We start from the raw sequence: 17,673 nt of genomic DNA, 5'->3' as shown, positions 1-17,673 counted from the left end.
ATGAAGTTCAATATGTCACGAAAAAAAAATTTCAGAATCACTAAGATACGTTGAAGTGTTTCTGAGTTATTACCTAATAAAGGGACAGTGGTCAGAATTGCAAAAAACGGCCAGGTCATTAAGGTCAAAATAGGCTGGGTCATGAAGGGTTTAAAGAATAAGTAACATGTATGTGAGAGCCAGAATTCTTGCTGGCTGGTAGGTGATCAAATACTTATTTCATCCAATAAAATGCAATTTAATAATTTAAAAATCATACAATGTGATTTTCAGTTTTTTTATTTTTACATTCTGTCTCTCACAGTTGAATTGTACCTATGATAAAAATTACAGACCTCTCCATTCTTTGCAGGTGGGAAAACTTGCAAAAATCGGCAGTATATCAAATACTAATTTTTCCCTCTGTGCATGTTATGCTTCAAATGGTTGATTCCTTATACTGCATATTTATAAACCTGCCCATGTTTATAAACTTAGTCTGTGTTCGCATAATATTTGCCATTGCGTTCAGTGGCTCCATTGGGGCTTACGTTTGGATCCTTCTCAAAATGGGATTTGGAGTATGCACCAACAGGGCCGTTGACTATAATATTACAGATGGAGTCATGTCTTTTGTTATCCCTTTATATTTTATTATGTGGCACCCCTGAAGCCATGTTCTACATGTAACGGGTGTCCAATTGGCCTGTACAAACTAACTGGTTGTGGACACTAATTGTCTTGAGTTATTGCGGAGCTTGACAGTGAGCTTACCAGAGTACATATATGTGTGTGTATATATAAATATATAAATATAACTTCGCGTCCTCTGGGAGTTTGAGGGAGTTTGGGGGTTCTGCGCGGAATCTTAGCTGTTCCCAGCTTTACGCTTTTCTGGACAGAGAGTTCAGATGTTGCTTCTGGGATCTGTTGTAGACATTTTTCCAACTTAGTGGTCACTGCTCCATGTGCTCCTATCACCACTGGAATCACTGTTGCTTTCACCTTCCACATCTTCTCCAGTTCTCCTGAGAAATCTCCAGCTTCTCATATTCCTTTTTTCTGATGTTGCTGTCACTTGGCACAGCCACATCTATTATCATTGCTGTCTTCTGATCCTTGTCTACTATCACAATGTCCAACACCTCCTTATCCATCTGGATCTTGAAGTTCTGCAGGATTTTAGCCCTTTAATTCTCCACCACTTTCTCTGGGGTCTCCCACCTGGTCTTAGGGGGACTTAGTCCATTTGCTGTGCAGATGTTCCTGTATACAATTCCCGCTACTTGATTGTGGTGTTCAGTATACACTGTTCCTGCTTGCATTTTGCATCCTGCCACTATGTGTTTGACGGTTTCTGAGGTTTCTTTGCATAGCCTGCACCTTGGGTCTTGTCTTGTGTGGTAGATTCCTGCTTCTATGGATCTGATACTTAGTGCTTGCTCTTGTGTCGCTATTATTAGTGCCACTGTGCTGCCTCGGAATCCAGATTTCTCCAGCCATTGGTAGGGTTTCTCCATGTCAGCCATCTCCATTATCTGTCGATGGTACATCCCATGCAGCGGCTTGTCTTGCCATAGCGCTTCATTTCCTGTTCTTCCTTCCAGATCTTTTGCTGCCTTAGGCTTTCAGCATCTCAACTTTTGGTGCCATTTTTCTGATATATTCCTGGATACTCCTTGTTTCATCCGGGATGGTAGCTTATCAAGCCTCGACCACCCTCCTTTCTGCTGGCATACAATCTTTGTGTGTTAGACTTAGGGTGGAGACATCCATGCATTGACTACTTTGCCTCTCTTTATTGCCAACCGACTGCAGTTCTCCAGTCCGAAGGAAATTCCGATGTCTTCGCTCTAGATCCTTGTCAGGTGGATCAGTAAATTGATGTCTCGTTTTGCGCATACAGGTTGATGCCATCCATGTAGGGGAGGTGGCTGATGGTGCTTCTACTCTTGAACTTGTAGCCATAGCCAGACTCTGTAATTATCTGATTGAGGGGGTTCAAGCCTATGTAGAACAGCAATGGAGACAGTGCATCACCTTGGTATATGCCGCATTTAATGGTCACTTGAGCTAGTTGTCTTGAGTTTACTTCCAATGTTGTTCTCCATAGCCCCATTGAGTTTCTGAGGAAGGTTCTAAATTTTCTGTTGACATTGTAGAGAGCCAAGTATTCACAAATCCATGTGTGTGGCATTGAGTCATAGGCTTTTCTGTAGTTAATCCAGGCTGTGGTTAGATTGGTCTGTCTGGCAGGTTATTGGGCAGTAGTTGGATGGAACTTTTCCTTTGTGAGGATCCTTCATGATCAGCATTGTTCTTCCTTGTGTTAGCCAAGCTGGGTGGTGGCCTGCTTCTAGCAGTTGGTTCATCTACTTTGCCATGCATTCATGTACTGCTGTTAATTTCTTTAGTCAGTAGGTGAGGATTTTGTCAGGACCAGGTGCTGTTCAGCTCTTCATGTTCTTGACCCGCTGTTGGATATTTCTGCTTCTCTAATGGTGACTGATTCTTGCTCTAGGTGGTTGCTGTGTTTCATTCTCGAATCTTGCAGCCACATTGCACTGGTGTTGTGTGTTTTTTTCTTCTCCCATGTGTTCCTCCAGTATTGTTATTCTGCTATTGGTGGAGTTGATGCCTTTATGCATTAAAATCGCAGGTGTACAGTGCCGGCAAAAAAATCTTTACACTTGAGCGACAGAATTGTTTTTACATGTAAAATCCGCATCATTATTTCACTTCTTAATTATTTCACTTTTCAATACTAATTGTAATGCATTATTCACAATAAAACACTTGAATGTTAAGATTTTAAGATTTTGTGGTTTCACTGAACTTGTAAATATTGTTTTTGCCGGAACTGTATATACTTTACATTTACTGTGAGCTGCCCAATATCCAAGAAAATAGCAAAAGCAGCCATGGCGTTGTCCATCAATCACCAGTCATGAACATGATGTGTCTTTTTTTCAGCCATATTTATTCACTGGTATACAGTGATTTTGGTGCCAACGATGTCTGAACGGTTTTATATTAAGTTAATGGTGCCAATTAAGAAAATGACCGGTTTTGTCAGGCTCTAGTTTTTTAGATATTTAATAGTTAATTAATGAATTAATTACAGTAGAATCAAAAAGTCACTTTCATAAACCTACAAATTGAAATGCAAAATAATTATATAGGATATTTCATTACCTAAGACACTGTTAAAGAGTCAAACAGACTAAAAGACCAAAAGCTATGGCATTTTCTATGACACAAGTTGAATTCGAGTAATGCATTATTTTTATGGATGAATTGTCCCAAAAGCTAGAACCAGTTCAGCAATAGTAATGGGATTTTAGAATTTAGCACCCTCAAAATACCTTAAATTTATTAAAAAAAAACCTTGGCACCTGAATTTTTTGTTTTTTGTAGATCTGTGTTATGTATTGAACTTTTATGGTGAGTAGACATCTTTACTTTGACAAAAGCTTCAGTTTTTAGCTGTTACTTGGAATTACCGTATGGTTTTTTTTTCAGTATTGCTTAGTTACATGTAAAAAAACCCTCACCTTCAATCGCTGATCACATTGCAGGTTAAAATTGCATCTCCCATCATGTGGATGCTTCTGTTGGTGGTATTTGTCCTGATCTTCTTGTACAGATGGTATAGACAAAGTCTGATTCTGGAAAATCTCACCGACAAATATGTCTTTATCACTGGATGTGACTCTGGATTTGGAAACCTATTGGCAAAGCAGTTATATAGACGTGGAATGAAGGTCCTGGCTGCTTGTCTGACCAATCAAGGGGCAGAAAACCTAAAGAAAGAGACCTCCAGTAGACTGCAAACAATAATATTGGATGTTACCGACAGCAAAAGTGTAAGCGCTGCTGCTGAAAAGGTGGCCGCTACGGTTGGAAGTAAAGGTAATCTATTATTATTCCATTTTTCTTTAAAAGGATAAAGCGGTTGTCTAGGAGTTGAGCAAAGGTTTCTCTTTTTTTTCATTTTTGTTCTAGAAATGGTGACACACCTGTTGCTTCCTTTTTTTAAGTCATGGAAAATCACCTTAGTCCTGTCGACTTTCTCATAATATTTGTAATTGTATTATGGAGCAGTAGCCTTGCATTTCTGTCTGGCTACTACTGAAAATTTGTACAAAACACAAAATTAAGACAGGGATATTAAACGGTCATCTTTATTTGCTGTACATCAAGAATAATAAAAAAAAAATAATGGTGTTATTAAAGTGCTGTACCAACGCATATCTCAGAACAATCTGCTCACAGTTACATTGACTCTGCAGGTCCAGCACCTACCTGTCACTCAAATCTTTGTATTGTCATTCACAGACCGAGACTATCACTAGCATTTTCTTTTTTTTTTCTGTAGTAGTACACCTTTATCAGATTTATGACTTTTTTATCCCTATGAGGAATGTGCTGTGTGCTTGTGAGGAAGTCCATGTGGCTATGTCTATTGTCATAAGCCCACTCTCTGTCTTATCAATATTCAGCGGTGAGTGAATTGGTGTCAGTGGTGTCAGGCATTTTTTTTTTGCTATCTCCACAAATCAAATAACAAATTGTTCGAATTTGTCACGACTTGCACATTTCAGGAACTTTGACTCAAAGTCTATACACTCAGCTCTAGTTTCTAGTGAACCACTTTCCATAAACATACTATTTGTCATCTGGACATTGTTTTCAGAGGTGCCACTTTTGATGGTAATTATTGTTATCACACCATTATTTTGGAACCAAAAACTTTGGGGACACTGTTTTGGCCATTTCTTGAATGTTGGTTCAGTTATCCTGTTGTAAGTGCTAGTAATTTTGCATAATAGAACAATGAAAGCCAAGTCCGATTACTTTGTAGGTGGATTAAATGCTCTTCATTTTTCAGGCCCAAACAATCTGGGGGACATCAGCAGCCCCACGAATAGATAAAGTATGGGATCATTGCTGTCAAAAGCTTGCAGAATTCAAGGCTGAGACTCTGGCCTCCTTTGAATCCATGTGCTGGATTGGCAGCTTTACATTCGTCATCAGTTTGTACACTTCCGGTGGGAACAGGGTTAGGTAATTGAAGTAAATAAGAGAGTGTAATCTAGCGCAGCCAAGTTGAAGTAGCCAGCGAATCCTCGGCTCTGATGAAAGATCACTCTTGTTTGGTGGAAGCAATAGAAAAAGGATAGGATATCAAGGATCATCCTTGAGAAAGGACTGAAATTCAGTCTGAAACATGTAAGAAAAACTATCAGATTTTTTTTCTATATTACAGAGAGTGTTCGATTTTTATTCAATTCTACAAATAAAGATTGATTATCGAAAAAACAGCTGGATACCGTATCTCTACATTTTCCTTAGGTAAATATAGGACACAAAACAAAAGGCAATAAGTTCAATGTTTAACCCCTTTCTGACATCTGACGTACTCTCCCGTCGAGGTGGGCCCGTATGACCACCGACGGGATAGTACGTCATATGCAATTGGCTGTGCTCAAGGGGGGAGCGCGGCCGATCGTGGCCGCGTGTCAGCTGACTATCACAGCTGACATCCGGCACAATGTGCCAGGAGCAGTCACGGACCGCCCCTGGCACATTAACCCCCGGCACACTGCAATCAAACATGATCGCAGTGTTCCGGCGGTATAGGGAAGCATCGCGCAGGGAGGGGGCTCCCTACGTGCTTCCCTGAAACCCCGGAGCAACGCTAAAAAACCCGCTATGAAAGTAAATCTAACCCCTTTCACTGCCCCCTTAGTTAGGGAAAAATAATTAAATTTAAATAAATGTATTTATTTCCATTTTCCCATTAGGGTTAGGGTTAGGGTTGGGGCTAAAGTTAGGGTTAGGGTTGGTGCTAAAGTTAGAATTAGGGTTGGGGCTAAAGTCAGGGTTGGGGCTAAAGTTAGGGTTAGGGTTGGGGCTAAAGTTAGGGTTTGGATTACATTTACGGTTGGGATTAGGGTTGGGATTAGGGTTAGGGGTGTGGTTAGGGTTATGGTTGGTGTTAGGGTTAGGGGTGTGTTTGGGTAAGGCTTTCAGTTAGAATTGGGGGGTTTCCACTGTTTAGGCGCATCAGAGGCTCTCCAAATGTGACATGGCATCCGATCTCAATTCCAGCCAATTCTGCGCTGAAAAAAGTAAAACAGTGCTACTTCCCTTCCGAGCTCTCCTGTGCGCCCAAACAGGGGTTTACCCCACCTTATGGGGTATCGGCGTAATCAGGTCAAATTGGACAACAACTTTTGGGGTCCAATTTCTCCTGTTGCCCTTGGGAAAATACAAAACCGGGGGCTAAAATATAATTTTTGTGGAAAAAAAATATTTTTTATTTTCACGGCTTTGCATTATAAACTGTAGTGAAACACTTGGGGGTTCAAAGTTCTCACAACACATCTAGATAAGTTCCTTGGGGGTCTAGTTTCCAATATGGGGTCACTTGTGGGGGGTTTCTACTGTTTAGGTACATTAGGGGCTCTGCAAACGCAATGTGACGCCTGCAGACTATTCCATCTAAGTCTGCATTTCAAATGACCCTCCTTCCCTTCCGAGCGCTGCCATGTGCTCAAATGGTGGTTCCCCCCACATATGGGGTATCAGCGTACTCAGAACAAATTGGACAACAACTTTTGGGTCCAATTTCTCCTGTTACCCTTGGAAAAATACAAAACTGGGAGCTAAAAAATAATTTTTGTGGAAAAAATATATTTTTTTATTTTCACGGCTCTGTGTAATAAACTGTAGTGAAACACTTGGTGGGTCAAAGTGCTCACCCTACATCCAGATAAGTTCCTTAGGGGGTCTACTTTCCAAAATGGTGTCACTTGTGTGGGGGTTTCAATGTTTAGGCACATCAGTGGCTCTCTAAACGCAACATGGCGTCACATCTCAATTCCTGTCAATTTTGCATTGAAAAGTCAAACGGCGCTCCTTCCCTTCCGAGCTCTCCCATGCGCCCAAACAGTGGTTTACCCCCACATATGGGGTATCAGCACACTCATGAAAAATTGTGCAACAACTTTTGTGGTCCATTTTCTTCTGTTACCCTTGGTAAAATAAAACAAATTGGAGCTGAATTAAATTTTTTGTGAAAAAAAGTTAAATGTTCATTTTTATTTAAACATTCCAAAAATTCCCGTGAAACACCTGAAGGGTTAATAAACTTCTTGAATGTGGTTTTGAGCACCTTTAGGGGTGCAGATTTTATAATGGTGTCACGCTTGGTTATTTTCAATCATATAGACCCCTCAAAATGACTTCAAATGAGATGTGGTCCCTAAAAAAATGGTGTTGTAAAAATGAGAAATTGCTGGTCAACTTTTAACCCTTATAACTCCCTAACAAAAAAAATTTGGTTCCAAAATTGTGCTTATGTAAAGTAGACAAGTGGGAAATGTTACTTATTAAGTATTTTGTGTGACATATCTCTGTGATTTAATTGCATAAAAATTCAAAGTTGGAAAATTGCGAAATTTTCAAAATTTTTGCCAAATTTTGTTTTATTTCACAAATAATCGCAGGTAATATCAAAGAAATGTTACCACTATCATGAAGTACAATATGTTATGAGAAAATAATGTCAGAATCACCGGGATCCGTTGAAGCGTTCCAGAGTTATAACCTCATAAATGGACAGTGATCAGAATTGTAAAATTTGGCCCGGTCATTAACGTGCAAACCACCCTTGGGGGCAAAGGGGTTAAAAATTTTGATTTATCACTCGACATCAATTAAAACTATGAGGGTAAAGGGTAAACACAATAAGATGTTAACTGTTTTAGTAAGACAGCAAAATCAGCTTAAAGAGTAACCATCGGTTGATTTTTTATTTCATGAATTAGTAGTATATGTGATAAGAAATTTTTTATATATCTTCTCAGAGAAATCTGCTTCTTTCTCTTCCAAAACTGATCATTCATTCTCAGTTCACAGGTAAAATCTTTATTCAGTAACTCCCATCTAAGTAATATAAAAACCTGTCTTCACTGAATACAGATTTTACCCATAAATTGAGAATTTTTAAAATGAATGATCAGTGCTGGACAAGAAAAAAGCAGATTTTGTAATAAGCTACTGTATGTTACAAAGTTATTTATGTATTTCAATACTATTTAATCAGAAAAAAAATTAAAATGACGGTTACTATTTACTACTTTCACTCCTTTTTATATGTTAAAGGGAACAATGTGCAATGCATGGGCAGAATGCATCAGACATTTGCTGCATGATTTCAACCAGGCATGTTAGACTTTGAAATACTGCAGCATTTCAGAGGAAAACATTCTTTAACCCCTTTCTGCCAATGGACGTACTATTCCGTCCATGTGGGGTGGGCCCTACTTCCCAAGGATGGAATAGTACGTCCAGGGCAATCGGCCGCGCTCACGGGGGGAGCGCGGCCAATCGCGGCCGGGTGTCAGCTGCTTATCACATCTGACATCCGGCACTATGTGCCAGGAGCAGTCACGGACCGCCCCCAGCACATTAACCCCCGGCACACCGCGTTCAAACATGATCGCGGTGTGCCGGCGGTGCAGGGAAGCATCGTGCAGGGAGGGGCTCCCTGCGTGCTTCCCCAGACCCCCGCAGCAACGCGATGTGATCGCGTTGCTGTGAGGGTCTCCTATCTCCCTCCCTGCTCCAGGCCCGGATCCAATATGGCCGCGGCATCCGGGTTCTGCAGGGAGGGAGGTGGCTTACCAGGTGCCTGCTCAGAGCAGGCACTTGGTAACGCTGTAGCGCTCTGAAACAGATCGGTGATCTGACAGAGTGATGTGCAAACTGTCAAATCACCGATCTGTGATGTCCCCCCCTGGGACAAAGTAAAAAAAATTTAAAAAAAATTTCCAAATGTGTAAAAAAAATGTTTTTTTAAAAATCCTAAATAATGAAAAAAATATATATATATATTATTCCCATAAATACATTTCTTTATCTAAATAAAAAAAAAAACAATAAAAGTACACATATTTAGTATTGCCGCGTCCGTAACGACCCGACCTATAAAACTGGCCCACTAGTTAACCCCTTCAGTAAACACCGTAAGAAAAAAAAAAAAAAACGAGGCAAAAAACAACGCTTTATTATCATACCGCCAAACAGAAAGTGGAATAACACGCGATCAAAAACACGGATGTAAATAACCATAGTACCGCTGAAAGCGTCATCTTGTCCCGCAAAAAACGAGCCGCCATACAGCATCATCAGCGGAAAAATTAAAAAGTTATAGTCCTCAGAATAAAGCGATGCAAAAATAATTATTTTTTCTATAAAATAGTTTTTATCGTATAAAAGCGCCAAAACATAAAAAAAGATATAAATGAGGTATTGCTGTAATCGTACTGACCCGAAGAATAAAACTGCTTTATCAATTTACCAAACGCGAAACGGTATAAACGCCTCCCCCAAAAGAAATTCACGAATAGCTGGTTTTTGGTCATTCTGCCTCACAAAAATCGGAATAAAAAGCGATCAAAAAATGTCACGTGCCCGAAAATGTTACCAATAAAAACAACAACTCGTCCCGCAAAAAACAAAACCTCACATGACTCTGTGGACTCAAATATGGAAAAATTATTGCTCTCCCTTGTGGGGGGTTTCAATGTTTAGGCACATCAGTGGCTCTCCAAACGCAACATGGCATCCCATCTCAATTCCTGTCAATTATGCATTGAAAGGCCAAACGGCGCTCTTTCCCTTCCGAGCTCTGCCATGCGCCCAAACAGTGGTTTACCCCCACATATGGGGTATCAGAGTACTCAGGACAAATTGTGCAACAACTTTTGTGGTCCAATTTCTTCTCTTACCATTAGGAAAATAAAAAATTGGGGGCGAAAAGATAATTTTTGTGAAAAAAAATGATTTTTTATTTTTACGGTTTTGCATTATAAACTTCTATGAAGCACTTGGTGGGTCAAAGTGCTCACCACACCTCTAGATAAGTTCCCTAGGGGGTCTACTTTCCAAAATGGTGTCACTTGTGGGGGGTTTCAATGTTTAGGCACATCAGTGGCTCTCCAAATGCAACATGGCGTCCCATCTCAATTCCAGTCAATTTTGCATTGAAAAGTCAAATGGCGCTCCTTCGCTTCCGAGCTCTGTCATGCACCCAAACAGTGGTTTGCCTCCACTTATGGGGTATCGGCGTACTCAGGACAAATTGTACAACAACGTTTGTCATCCATTTTTTCCTGTTATTCTTGGTAAAATAAAACAAATTGGAGCTGAAGTAAATTTTTTGTGGAAAAAAGTTAAATGTTCATTTTTATTTAAACATTCCAAAAATTCCTGTGAAACACGTGAAGGGTTAATAAACTTCTTGAATGTGGTTTTGATAACCTTGAGGGGTGCAGTTTTTAGAATGGTGTCACACTTGGGTATTTTCTATCATATAGATGTTAGGGCTAGCGGAACGCACCGAGTAAATAGAGATGTTTATTGATATTGGTGCGTTCGCAGCCCGGGGTCCACCGTGCAGGAGTACCTGCTGCTAGCAAACGGCGGAGCTATATGGCGGTATAGACTAACTCAGTTAATTCACTGAGTAGCCGTGAAAGGAAAGCAATGTGCCCTGTTAGACTCCACAGAGGCACAGGCTAACTGCCCAAACAGAGAGCAGTCAGTGGTCACACAAACACACAAAACTCCTCGCCGGAGGAGCCAGCATTCTAGGGGCTTATTTCAGCCGGGTCCCTGAATACACTCAGACTCAATCTCCTCGCCGGAGGAGCCAGCATTCTAGGGGCTTATTTCAGCCGGGTCCCTGAACACACATACATGTGACCACACTGGCGCAAAGCACATAACATAAGACAATACTAGCGCATGGCCGTGCGGTCATGCGCAGTTTATATAGTTGCAGCACAGGAAGCTGCTACCGAAGTTTTGCCCTTTCAGGACCTTCCTGGAGGACCAATGGGATGCGCAGCAGTACCTGAACATGTGACCGAACATGTGACCCTCGACCTCCAATGGGAGACCTTGCCCTGGGCATGCTCAGTGTGTGCAAATAAGGACTTAGTCCCAGAGAGACCCGCTCGCCGCAGATCAGTGCAGGGTATGATAGGAAAGCCAGAAAAGGCAGTGGTGACCCAATGCACAGAATCAGCCTCAGCGAGACGCTGGGAGCGACGTCTCTGCTGAGCAGACCCTACTGCAGCCGATGCTGAATGGGAGACCACAGCAGACACGGATCGAGATTCCCCCTGTGCAGCAGAGGAAACTCGACTCCTAACATTACCCCCCCTTCTAGGGCCCCCCCCCTCCTTGATCCTCACTACGCTCAAAAGCTGCAATAAGCAGCGGAGCCTGAATGTGCTCCATAGGCTCCCAGGTTCTATCCTCTGGGCCGTGACCCTTCCAGTCCACCAGATAAAATTTCTTGCCACGTACCATCTTGCACCCCACAATAGCATTCACCTCAAACTCATCCGTGGATGAACCCGATGTCCCAGCAGATGACTCAGAAAACCGGGACAAACGAACGGGCTTTAAGAGGGAAACGTGAAAAGTATCGGTGATACCAAGGCGTGGAGGAATAGCCAAACGGTAGACCACAGGGTTGACCTGTTCCAGAACCTTAAACGGGCCAATGTAGCGAGGAGCAAACTTAGTGGACTCAACTCGCAGCCTGATGTTACGGGCGGAGAGCCACACTAAGTCACCAGGAGCAAAGACCGGAGCGGGGCGCCAGTGTGTATCAGCCGAAACCCTCATTCTCTCCTTGGAGGCCCGGATGGCATCCTGTGTGCGGTCCCAGATGTCACGTGCCTCCACCGCCCAGTCTGCCACCCTAGAATCGGTGGATGACACGGGCATGGGCACAGGGACACACGGATGCTGGCCGTAATTAAGGAGAAAAGGTGTTTGACCAGTGGAATCGGCTACGGTGCTGTTCAAGGCAAATTCCGCCCAAGGTAGCAAAGATGCCCAGTCATCCTGCCTAGCAGAGACGAAATGTCGCAAATATGTTACCAGAGTCTGGTTGGTTCTCTCCACCAACCCATTTGTCTCGGGATGGTATGCAGAGGAGAGGTTTAACTCTATGCTGAGTAAACGGCAGAGCTCTCTCCAAAACCGAGACGCGAACTGGGGACCCCGATCGCTGACAATCTTATCAGGCATACCATGCAATCGGAAAACGTGCTTGATGAACAACAAAAACAAAAAGGGAAGAAGCCAGCACTGCTTATGGTCAGAACGCAATAACTGAAGTGCAATTGCACATAAATTCTAACTGTATTTCAAATATGAGACATTTAGCAAACAATTGATCAATTCTTTGAGCTACCCCGCCACTTCACGGCAATCTCATAATGGGGCAGTCCTAATCTTCGTATTTTATTTACGTTGTGCCATTATGGCTTCCTGAATGTATAAAAAAAAAAAAAAAAAGGACCACATTAAATGCGAACTGTACCTGGAGCATTTTCAGAATCACTCCCTTGGTGCCAGGAAAGGCAAGCGCAGGTAAAGGCCGATCAGGTCCAGTGCGGACATTTCAGATCTGGCTTCCACACTGCCAAACCCGCACCAAAGATGAAGGGTGAGACAGGCTGAGACACAGGTGCACAATTAACTTGAGCCTGAGGCGGGGCAGGGCTGCTGTGTGTGTGCACAGCAGCCTATCAATCACAGTGAACACAGAAAGAACGGCGCACATAACCCAGCGTGCGCGGCAACAGTGGTGGTCAGCCACATACCAATGCAAAGCAAAAACAAAAAGGGAAGAAGCCAGCACTGCTTATGGTCAGAACGCAATAACTGAAGTGCAATTGCACATAAATTCTAACTGTATTTCAAATATGAGACATTTAGCAAACAATTGATCAATTCTTTGAGCTACCCCGCCACTTCACGGCAATCTCATAATGGGGCAGTCCTAATCTTCGTATTTTATTTACGTTGTGCCATTATGGCTTCCTGAATGTATAAAAAAAAAAAAGGACCACATTAAATGCGAACTGTACCTGGAGCATTTTCAGAATCACTCCCTTGGTGCCAGGAAAGGCAAGCGCAGGTAAAGGCCGATCAGGTCCAGTGCGGACATTTCAGATCTGGCTTCCACACTGCCAAACCCGCACCAAAGATGAAGGGTGAGACAGGCTGAGACACAGGTGCACAATTAACTTGAGCCTGAGGCGGGGCAGGGCTGCTGTGTGTGTGCACAGCAGCCTATCAATCACAGTGAACACAGAAAGAACGGCGCACATAACCCAGCGTGCGCGGCAACAGTGGTGGTCAGCCACATACCAATGCAAAGCAAAAACAAAAAGGGAAGAAGCCAGCACTGCTTATGGTCAGAACGCAATAACTGAAGTGCAATTGCACATAAATTCTAACTGTATTTCAAATATGAGACATTTAGCAAACAATTGATCAATTCTTTGAGCTACCCCGCCACTTCACGGCAATCTCATAATGGGGCAGTCCTAATCTTCGTATTTTATTTACGTTGTGCCATTATGGCTTCCTGAATGTATAAAAAAAAAAAAGGACCACATTAAATGCGAACTGTACCTGGAGCATTTTCAGAATCACTCCCTTGGTGCCAGGAAAGGCAAGCGCAGGTAAAGGCCGATCAGGTCCAGTGCGGACATTTCAGATCTGGCTTCCACACTGCCAAACCCGCACCAAAGATGAAGGGTGAGACAGGCTGAGACACAGGTGCACAATTAACTTGAGCCTGAGGCGGGGCAGGGCTGCTGTGTGTGTGCACAGCAGCCTATCAATCACAGTGAACACAGAAAGAACGGCGCACATAACCCAGCGTGCGCGGCAACAGTGGTGGTCAGCCACATACCAATGCAAAGCAAAAACAAAAAGGGAAGAAGCCAGCACTGCTTATGGTCAGAACGCAATAACTGAAGTGCAATTGCACATAAATTCTAACTGTATTTCAAATATGAGACATTTAGCAAACAATTGATCAATTCTTTGAGCTACCCCGCCACTTCACGGCAATCTCATAATGGGGCAGTCCTAATCTTCGTATTTTATTTACGTTGTGCCATTATGGCTTCCTGAATGTATAAAAAAAAAAAAGGACCACATTAAATGCGAACTGTACCTGGAGCATTTTCAGAATCACTCCCTTGGTGCCAGGAAAGGCAAGCGCAGGTAAAGGCCGATCAGGTCCAGTGCGGACATTTCAGATCTGGCTTCCACACTGCCAAACCCGCACCAAAGATGAAGGGTGAGACAGGCTGAGACACAGGTGCACAATTAACTTGAGCCTGAGGCGGGGCAGGGCTGCTGTGTGTGTGCACAGCAGCCTATCAATCACAGTGAACACAGAAAGAACGGCGCACATAACCCAGCGTGCGCGGCAACAGTGGTGGTCAGCCACATACCAATGCAAAGCAAAAACAAAAAGGGAAGAAGCCAGCACTGCTTATGGTCAGAACGCAATAACTGAAGTGCAATTGCACATAAATTCTAACTGTATTTCAAATATGAGACATTTAGCAAACAATTGATCAATTCTTTGAGCTACCCCGCCACTTCACGGCAATCTCATAATGGGGCAGTCCTAATCTTCGTATTTTATTTACGTTGTGCCATTATGGCTTCCTGAATGTATAAAAAAAAAAAAAGGACCACATTAAATGCGAACTGTACCTGGAGCATTTTCAGAATCACTCCCTTGGTGCCAGGAAAGGCAAGCGCAGGTAAAGGCCGATCAGGTCCAGTGCGGACATTTCAGATCTGGCTTCCACACTGCCAAACCCGCACCAAAGATGAAGGGTGAGACAGGCTGAGACACAGGTGCACAATTAACTTGAGCCTGAGGCGGGGCAGGGCTGCTGTGTGTGTGCACAGCAGCCTATCAATCACAGTGAACACAGAAAGAACGGCGCACATAACCCAGCGTGCGCGGCAACAGTGGTGGTCAGCCACATACCAATGCAAAGCAAAAACAAAAAGGGAAGAAGCCAGCACTGCTTATGGTCAGAACGCAATAACTGAAGTGCAATTGCACATAAATTCTAACTGTATTTCAAATATGAGACATTTAGCAAACAATTGATCAATTCTTTGAGCTACCCCGCCACTTCACGGCAATCTCATAATGGGGCAGTCCTAATCTTCGTATTTTATTTACGTTGTGCCATTATGGCTTCCTGAATGTATAAAAAAAAAAAAGGACCACATTAAATGCGAACTGTACCTGGAGCATTTTCAGAATCACTCCCTTGGTGCCAGGAAAGGCAAGCGCAGGTAAAGGCCGATCAGGTCCAGTGCGGACATTTCAGATCTGGCTTCCACACTGCCAAACCCGCACCAAAGATGAAGGGTGAGACAGGCTGAGACACAGGTGCACAATTAACTTGAGCCTGAGGCGGGGCAGGGCTGCTGTGTGTGTGCACAGCAGCCTATCAATCACAGTGAACACAGAAAGAACGGCGCACATAACCCAGCGTGCGCGGCAACAGTGGTGGTCAGCCACATACCAATGCAAAGCAAAAACAAAAAGGGAAGAAGCCAGCACTGCTTATGGTCAGAACGCAATAACTGAAGTGCAATTGCACATAAATTCTAACTGTATTTCAAATATGAGACATTTAGCAAACAATTGATCAATTCTTTGAGCTACCCCGCCACTTCACGGCAATCTCATAATGGGGCAGTCCTAATCTTCGTATTTTATTTACGTTGTGCCATTATGGCTTCCTGAATGTATAAAAAAAAAAAAGGACCACATTAAATGCGAACTGTACCTGGAGCATTTTCAGAATCACTCCCTTGGTGCCAGGAAAGGCAAGCGCAGGTAAAGGCCGATCAGGTCCAGTGCGGACATTTCAGATCTGGCTTCCACACTGCCAAACCCGCACCAAAGATGAAGGGTGAGACAGGCTGAGACACAGGTGCACAATTAACTTGAGCCTGAGGCGGGGCAGGGCTGCTGTGTGTGTGCACAGCAGCCTATCAATCACAGTGAACACAGAAAGAACGGCGCACATAACCCAGCGTGCGCGGCAACAGTGGTGGTCAGCCACATACCAATGCAAAGCAAAAACAAAAAGGGAAGAAGCCAGCACTGCTTATGGTCAGAACGCAATAACTGAAGTGCAATTGCACATAAATTCTAACTGTATTTCAAATATGAGACATTTAGCAAACAATTGATCAATTCTTTGAGCTACCCCGCCACTTCACGGCAATCTCATAATGGGGCAGTCCTAATCTTCGTATTTTATTTACGTTGTGCCATTATGGCTTCCTGAATGTATAAAAAAAAAAAAGGACCACATTAAATGCGAACTGTACCTGGAGCATTTTCAGAATCACTCCCTTGGTGCCAGGAAAGGCAAGCGCAGGTAAAGGCCGATCAGGTCCAGTGCGGACATTTCAGATCTGGCTTCCACACTGCCAAACCCGCACCAAAGATGAAGGGTGAGACAGGCTGAGACACAGGTGCACAATTAACTTGAGCCTGAGGCGGGGCAGGGCTGCTGTGTGTGTGCACAGCAGCCTATCAATCACAGTGAACACAGAAAGAACGGCGCACATAACCCAGCGTGCGCGGCAACAGTGGTGGTCAGCCACATACCAATGCAAAGCAAAAACAAAAAGGGAAGAAGCCAGCACTGCTTATGGTCAGAACGCAATAACTGAAGTGCAATTGCACATAAATTCTAACTGTATTTCAAATATGAGACATTTAGCAAACAATTGATCAATTCTTTGAGCTACCCCGCCACTTCACGGCAATCTCATAATGGGGCAGTCCTAATCTTCGTATTTTATTTACGTTGTGCCATTATGGCTTCCTGAATGTATAAAAAAAAAAAAGGACCACATTAAATGCGAACTGTACCTGGAGCATTTTCAGAATCACTCCCTTGGTGCCAGGAAAGGCAAGCGCAGGTAAAGGCCGATCAGGTCCAGTGCGGACATTTCAGATCTGGCTTCCACACTGCCAAACCCGCACCAAAGATGAAGGGTGAGACAGGCTGAGACACAGGTGCACAATTAACTTGAGCCTGAGGCGGGGCAGGGCTGCTGTGTGTGTGCACAGCAGCCTATCAATCACAGTGAACACAGAAAGAACGGCGCACATAACCCAGCGTGCGCGGCAACAGTGGTGGTCAGCCACATACCAATGCAAAGCAAAAACAAAAAGGGAAGAAGCCAGCACTGCTTATGGTCAGAACGCAATAACTGAAGTGCAATTGCACATAAATTCTAACTGTATTTCAAATATGAGACATTTAGCAAACAATTGATCAATTCTTTGAGCTACCCCGCCACTTCACGGCAATCTCATAATGGGGCAGTCCTAATCTTCGTATTTTATTTACGTTGTGCCATTATGGCTTCCTGAATGTATAAAAAAAAAAAAGGACCACATTAAATGCGAACTGTACCTGGAGCATTTTCAGAATCACTCCCTTGGTGCCAGGAAAGGCAAGCGCAGGTAAAGGCCGATCAGGTCCATTCTTTCTGTGTTCACTGTGATTGATAGGCTGCTGTGCACACACACAGCAGCCCTGCCCCGCCTCAGGCTCAAGTTAATTGTGCACCTGTGTCTCAGCCTGTCTCACCCTTCATCTTTGGTGCGGGTTTGGCAGTGTGGAAGCCAGATCTGAAATGTCCGCACTGGACCTGATCGGCCTTTACCTGCGCTTGCCTTTCCTGGCACCAAGGGAGTGATTCTGAAAATGCTCCAGGTACAGTTCGCATTTAATGTGGTCCTTT

General features: G+C 43.4%; 1 protein-coding gene and 1 long non-coding RNA gene across 2 annotated transcripts in view; one reads left to right on the top strand and one right to left on the bottom strand.

The window, feature by feature from the left end:
* LOC138670823 (uncharacterized) overlaps window positions 1–17,673 on the bottom strand; it is a 285,272-nt gene that overhangs the window by 122,656 nt on the left and 144,943 nt on the right. The gene's annotated exons all lie outside the window — the stretch shown is intronic.
* Window positions 1–17,673, top strand: part of LOC138670821 (retinol dehydrogenase 7-like) — an 86,006-nt gene that overhangs the window by 24,311 nt on the left and 44,022 nt on the right. Inside the window, exon 2 of the mRNA XM_069758515.1 lies at window positions 3,558–3,891. Coding sequence (XP_069614616.1) covers window positions 3,579–3,891 — 313 coding nt within the window. The 5' untranslated portion in view covers window positions 3,558–3,578. The remainder of the gene's footprint in view (window positions 1–3,557; window positions 3,892–17,673) is intronic.

The sequence above is a fragment of the Ranitomeya imitator genome, chromosome 3 (genome assembly GCF_032444005.1).
Source record: "Ranitomeya imitator isolate aRanImi1 chromosome 3, aRanImi1.pri, whole genome shotgun sequence".
In the NCBI taxonomy this organism is placed as follows: Eukaryota; Metazoa; Chordata; class Amphibia; order Anura; family Dendrobatidae; genus Ranitomeya; species Ranitomeya imitator.
This window is presented reverse-complemented; position numbering and strand designations above follow the sequence as displayed.